We start from the raw sequence: 6,284 nt of genomic DNA, 5'->3' as shown, positions 1-6,284 counted from the left end.
CAAGCATGATTTTCCCTTCATAAATCCATGCTGACTCTGACCTATCCTGTTACTTCTGTCCAGATGTGTCATAATTTCATCCTTTATTATAGACTCCAGCATCTTTCCCACTACTGAGGTCAGACTAACTGGTCTATAATTTCCTGCTTTCTCTCTTCCACCTTTCTTAAAAAGTGGTACAACATTAGTCGCCCTCCAATCCGCAGGAACTGATCCTGAATCTATCGAACTCTGGAAAATAATCCCCAACGCATCCACAATTTCTCGAGCCACCTCCTTCAGTACCCTGGGATGTAGACCATCAGGCCCCGGGGACTTATCAACCTTCAGACCTAACAGTCTCTCCAACACCAATTCCTGGCAAATATAAATTCCCTTCAGTTCAGGTCCTTCAGCCACTGTTACCTCAGTTGACACCAAACTTCCAGGCAATGCACAATAGATTCTAACTAATCACTGGGTTAAAAGCTTCTTCTCATCTCATAATTTTCTAAAGTATTTGCACTGGTTTGGAGCTCTAGAATTAGGGAGTACAATGAGAGCTTTGACGAGCAGGGAAACAGGCTTGAACAGATCGAGATTGAGGAATTGATGTGTTGGAAATTTTGGCAATCATTAAAATTGATAAGTCCCCAAGGCCAGACCAGATTTATCCTCGGTTGCTCTGCAAAGCGAGAAAGGAGGTTGCTATGCCGCTGGTTAATTTCTTTACTTCATCTCTTTCCGTGGGAGTTGTACTAGAGGATTGGGGAGAGGTGAATGTCGTTCCTCTTTTCAAGAAGGGTTTAGGGAAATCCCTGGCAATTACAGTCTTACGTCTGTGGTCAGCAAGATTTTGGAAATAATTCTGAGGGATAGGATTTATGTCTATTTGGAAAAGCATCGCGTGATTAAAAGCAGTCAGCATGGTTTTGTGAGGGGCAGGTCATGCCTTACAAATCTTCATGAGTTCTTTGAGGAGGTGATGAGACAGGTTGATGAAGGTCAAGCAGTGGATGTGGTGTATATGGACTTCGGCAAGGCATTTGATAAGTTTCCCCACGGTAGGCTCATTCATAAAGTCAGGAGGTATGGGATACTGGGAGATTTGGCTGTCTGCATTCAGAGTTGGTTGGCTGATAGAAGGCAGAGAGTGGTTGGAGATGGCAATTATTCTGCCTGGAGGTCAGTGGTGAGTGGTGTCCCACAGGGCTCTGTTCTTGGGCCTCTGTTCTTTGTTGTTTTTTAAATGAGTTGGATGAGGAGGTTGAGGTGTGGGTTAGTATGTTTGCTGATGACACAAAAGCTGGAGGTGCTGTTGATAGTATCGAGGGCTATTGCAGGCTGCAGCACAACATTGACAGTATGCAGAGCTGGGCTGAGAAATGACAGATGGAGTTCAAGCTGGATAAATGTGAAGTGATGCATTTTGGAAGATCAAACTTGAATGCTGAATATAGGATTAAAGACAGGATTCTTGGCAGTGTGGAGGAACAGCAGGATCTTGGTGTTCAAGTGCATAGATCCTTCAAATTTGCAGCCAAAGTGAATAAGGTTGCTAAGAAAACATATGGTGGTTTAGCTTTCATTAACAGGAGGGTCGAGTTTAAAAGCCGCAGCTCTACAAAATCCTGGTGAGACCACACTTGAAATATTGTGTCTAGTTCTGGTTGCCCTATTATAGGAAAGATGTGGAGACTTTGGAGAGGGTGCAAATGAGATTTACCAGGATGCTGCCTGGACTGGAGGGCATGTCTTACGAGGAGAGGTTGACTGAGTGCCTACTTTCCTCGCTGGAGAGAAGGAGGAAGAGAGGTGACCTGGTCAAGGTGTACAAGGTAATGAGAGACATGGATAGAGTCGATAGCCAGAGACTTTTCCCCAGGGCAGGATTGACTGCCACTATGGGTCATAGTTTTGAGTGTTCGGAGGAAGATATAGAAGAGATTTCAGAGATAGTTTTTTTACGCAGAGAGTTGTGAGCACGTGGAATGCATTGCCAGCGGTAGTGATGGAAGCAGAGTCATTAGGGACATTTAAGCGACTACTGGACATGCACATTGACAGCAGTGAATTGAGGGTTGTGTATGTTATTTTATTTTAGATTAGGCTTAATCCTGGCACAACATCATGGGCTGAAGGGCCTGTACTATGCTGTACTTCTCTATGTTTTATGTTCTATATTCTATAATCTGAGAATTAGGGCCAGACCATTCAGCAGAGATATTAAGAAGCACTTCCACACACAAAAGGTGGAAGATGTTTGGAACTCTTTAACACAAACAGTAGTGGATGCTGAATCCATCATTAATTTTAAATCTGAGACAGATAAATTTTTGTTAAACAAATGTATTAAGGAATATGGGCCAAAATTAGGTCTGCAGAGTTATGTCACAATTTAACCATGATCTCATTGAATGGCAGAACTGGTTTGAGGGATCCGATGGTCCACTCCTGTCCCTATGTTCCGATGTTCTTCTCTCACAAAACACTTGAAATCATGTCCTCTGGTTCTCGATCCCTTTATGAGCAAGAACAATTTCTCCCTACCTCCTCTATCACTGTCACCTTAAACCTTCTCTCAGATCTCCTTTTAGCCTTCTCCTCTTCAAGGAAAACAATCCTAACGTCTCCAATCTCTGCTCAATAACTGCAGCAGCTTATCTCTGACACCAATCTCATAAACCTCAGTCAAGCCAGATTTTCCATTTGTCCACTAAGAGCAGTATGATCCTGAGCCATCTTTGGTCCCAGGCTAACTGCAATGAATCCAATAAGCTGCAAGTCTCAAGTCAATGCTTTTTCCAGCTCACCTGATCTGGAGAGATGAGCACTTGGTCAGTTCACCAACTGAGTCAGCCAAGAGGTGATGCCAAGGGAGCAGGAAGTGGGGTGTGATTCACATCAGAGTCCTGGTTTTCTTGAGGTGCTCAGGTAAGTAAATGTGAAAAAAACTTCATCTTATATCACATGGAACCTCAAGTTCTGATTCTCTCAACATGAGCTGCTTTCAGTGCAAATCAATCTCGAATTGAGGATTCAAATAGCAAATGTGGATTCATATCGATATGTGCTCAGTGACAAAGCAAATCCTTTGTCAGACTTGTGTTCAAAAGTTACATGGTTGTGGCTACTCTCACTGTTGCTGTTTATTCCTGTACAGTTTTCTTCTGAGTTCCCTATTGCTCTGGTGTACTCTGTTATCTTTCAGCACTATCAAGTGCTTAATCCAATTAACCCAATCAAACACTTTTTAAAATCTACAAGACAAATTCCTGTCTAACCCTTAAACTACATTCCCTCAATAATCGTACAATACCAGTTGCATCTCTTGTCTCTCTTCCTCCCTGGAATCCAAAACTGGTTGTCTTTAATTTGATTCTGTGACATCTCCCCCAATGCTCTTGGTCCTAACCTTATTATTGTTAGGTACAGAGTGTGAATAATACTTACCAGACTAGAGCTACTGGGATGGAATTGCCACTCAGTCCTTCTGATGCATGTCCTGCTCCAGCAGATGTCACAGTTTAGTGTTCTTGGTGAGGGACATCTTTCAGGGAATTGAAGAAAATGACAGCAAGGCCTGTCGATCCATGATGTCATCTTTCTCCTTTACCTCCTTGGTGGGTCTTCACCTGCTCCATCTCCTTCAGGAGGCTGTGTGGCAGCCACTGGACGTTGCTGTCCTAGTCATGCTTGCTGATGAAGTCGCAGTCACTACCATCTTCTTCTGTTTTGTCTTCATAATTGGATTAAGTCATCTGACATTTAATTCTTATTTCAAAAAATATTGTTAGGGGTTTGCCACAAATAATAAAATTAATTCAATTTAAGACTACATGTGATCAAATTAAATGGGCAGTTCATTGATTTCCATAGTACCACTGGACACATGACAGGGAGATGGAGAGTAGCAGTGAACTCTGCAAGCTCTGCTTGATGGTATTTATCATATAGCAACCCGATTCCTCCAGGGTCCTTAATGGGGACAGGAGGTAGCAGGCAGGTCAGCAATGTGGTACACATGTCCATCAGAATTCTTTGCTCTGCGGTCCCGTTCAGGGCTTCATCTGCCACGTATGCAGTCGAACCTGACAATGACCTCACCCTGTGGTGAGCTGCCACATGAATTATATTTTTCCCCTCACCCAGCAGCCTGCTCACTTCCTCCCCCCACAGCCCCCACCCCACATCACCCCCACTGAATGGAATTCTATAAAATCCTCTGAATTATATGCAGCCCCACAAATGGAGTAATTGTTTGTTCCGATGAAATGGTGAGATTAGGTGTTCAAAATCATGCTGTTCCTCTTACCCTTAATCCTGGGACTCTGGTGGCTGGGCACTCAGTTCCTGGATGTTTGAAAAATGCATAATTAGAAGGGGAGGATTGTTTTAATCAAAATGGGGCACAACATATGATGTCCAACGATGCACCATCAGCAACTAACTTGTCACATCAGATCTCAGCACCAAGGTGAACCCGATGCTGAGAACTGTATAAAGCCTTCTCAATGTTCTCAACAAGACCAAGTGACACAGGTTCTGTGATAGCTTGTCACGATGGTAAGAGCCACAATATGTGTCAGGAAATGCAGGTGTACTTACTTCAAACCATTTCAGCTCTCCACCATTCTCTGGCCTGCTGCAACATCCTGCAATGAGAAAGGCAAAATGTCAGATGTTGTGCACCACTGTGTTTGTGAGGTTAGCCTGCCATTGTTTTATAGCTGGAGGCAATCATTGGTGGGTGCACAGTGGGAACATCAGGAGGAGTGTGAGTTGGAGTACCTGTATTTTCAACATGAGTTCTGACTAATGGGGAATTCAGCTGCGTAAGTATTAGGGACTTGATGATTTGATTGGTGTGTTGTCAGTGATGTAGTGGGAAAGAGATGTTACAGAAAGATACATTCACTGACATTGAGCACCCACATGAGTTCATTAAGGTTCTTGTGACACTGCTCCTAGATCCTCAACATTAAATGGCAACAACTGACATCTGCCAATGTCTCTCCCTGCCCTTTCTGAGGGTGGTCCTTGAGGGCATCCTTTACCCAGGATACAATGGCATGCCTCCTGCTGACCACAGATACAATCAACACCTCAGGCACCAGATGTTCCTTCTGCATTTTTCTTCATTTTTCCATGTTTTAAATCATAGCATTGTTGTTTAGTGCCATTTCCCTCAAAAGGGTCAAACAATATTTAATAACACGTGGCTGACAGTAACACGTAATGTTCACTCAATATCCCCCAGCCCTTGCTTATTGCAGAGGCAGCCAATCACACGGCAGATATTGAGCCCTACACTACATCGTAATTGGGTGTCACCCTTATGTCCATCTTTAATGAAACCAGTGCGACTATGTGTCCAGTGGTAACCCAGCACCTAAGCCAATTTTTAGGCTAGTTCTGCAGGTACTGGCAAATTGTGTCTTTACTCTGATATTTCTCGGAGATAGTTCCCTCATTGTAAAACTCAACAATTCTCCAAAAGACTGAAACTCTCGGTCACTGTCCACTGGTATGCCATTCAAATTTTGGACAGGATCCTTCCAACATTGGACAATTTACAAGTCATTTAACTGAATTAGAAAAATAGGAGAGAATGAGGGTGGAAGTAAATGTTGGAAAATAGATGAACCCCATATCTATTGTTCATACCACTTTAAGCTAGATACTTCTTATAACATATTTACAGCCAATCCAATTTCAAAGAACCAATTTCTCCTCATTTATTGATCCTGAAACTCTTGCCATTTTATTCTGCGCAGGGATGGTTTGCTGGAAGAAACTTGGCAGCTTCTCAGGTCACAACTAAATACCTTCTTTGGGTGGATGAAGATTTTTTATTCACAAGACAGACAAAAGTGGAAAAGCTGGTGGAAGTATTAGAAAACACAAACTTGGACGTGGTAAGAATGGAACTGCTTGGAAAGTGGAACAATGTTTCACAAATACTTCAACCTGATGACATTTCATTTTTGTGTTTCGAGAAATGAATTTTAATTTGCATATAAAATATTGTGATTGATGTTTTGTTCATATCTATATACACAAGTAAGTTTGACAGCAGGTAGCCTGTCATTCAGCAAGAAAAATAACTCCAATCTTGCAGTTAGAAAATTGGAGGACATTTAAGAAACCCATCTTTCCAAGCTCTTAACTCATAATGGGAAACAGAGGGAGGGAGAGAGGAAGGAAGAAAGTGAGGGAGAGGTGCACGGATGTTGGAAATAAGAAAGGGAGGGTGAAAGGAACAAAGAAACATCTGCCATTCAGAAAGTGTTAGAGTGTATTAC

General features: G+C 42.6%; 1 protein-coding gene across 1 annotated transcript in view; it reads left to right on the top strand.

Moving 5' to 3' along the window:
• The window catches only part of LOC122539926 (beta-1,4 N-acetylgalactosaminyltransferase 2-like), a 68,285-nt gene that overhangs the window by 36,708 nt on the left and 25,293 nt on the right, over positions 1 to 6,284 (top strand). Inside the window, exon 9 of the mRNA XM_043675123.1 lies at positions 5,757 to 5,897. Within this exon, the coding sequence (XP_043531058.1) occupies positions 5,757 to 5,897 (141 nt within the window). The remainder of the gene's footprint in view (positions 1 to 5,756; positions 5,898 to 6,284) is intronic.

Source organism: Chiloscyllium plagiosum, chromosome 33, assembly GCF_004010195.1.
Source record: "Chiloscyllium plagiosum isolate BGI_BamShark_2017 chromosome 33, ASM401019v2, whole genome shotgun sequence".
Taxonomy (NCBI): domain Eukaryota; kingdom Metazoa; phylum Chordata; class Chondrichthyes; order Orectolobiformes; family Hemiscylliidae; genus Chiloscyllium; species Chiloscyllium plagiosum.
This window is presented reverse-complemented; position numbering and strand designations above follow the sequence as displayed.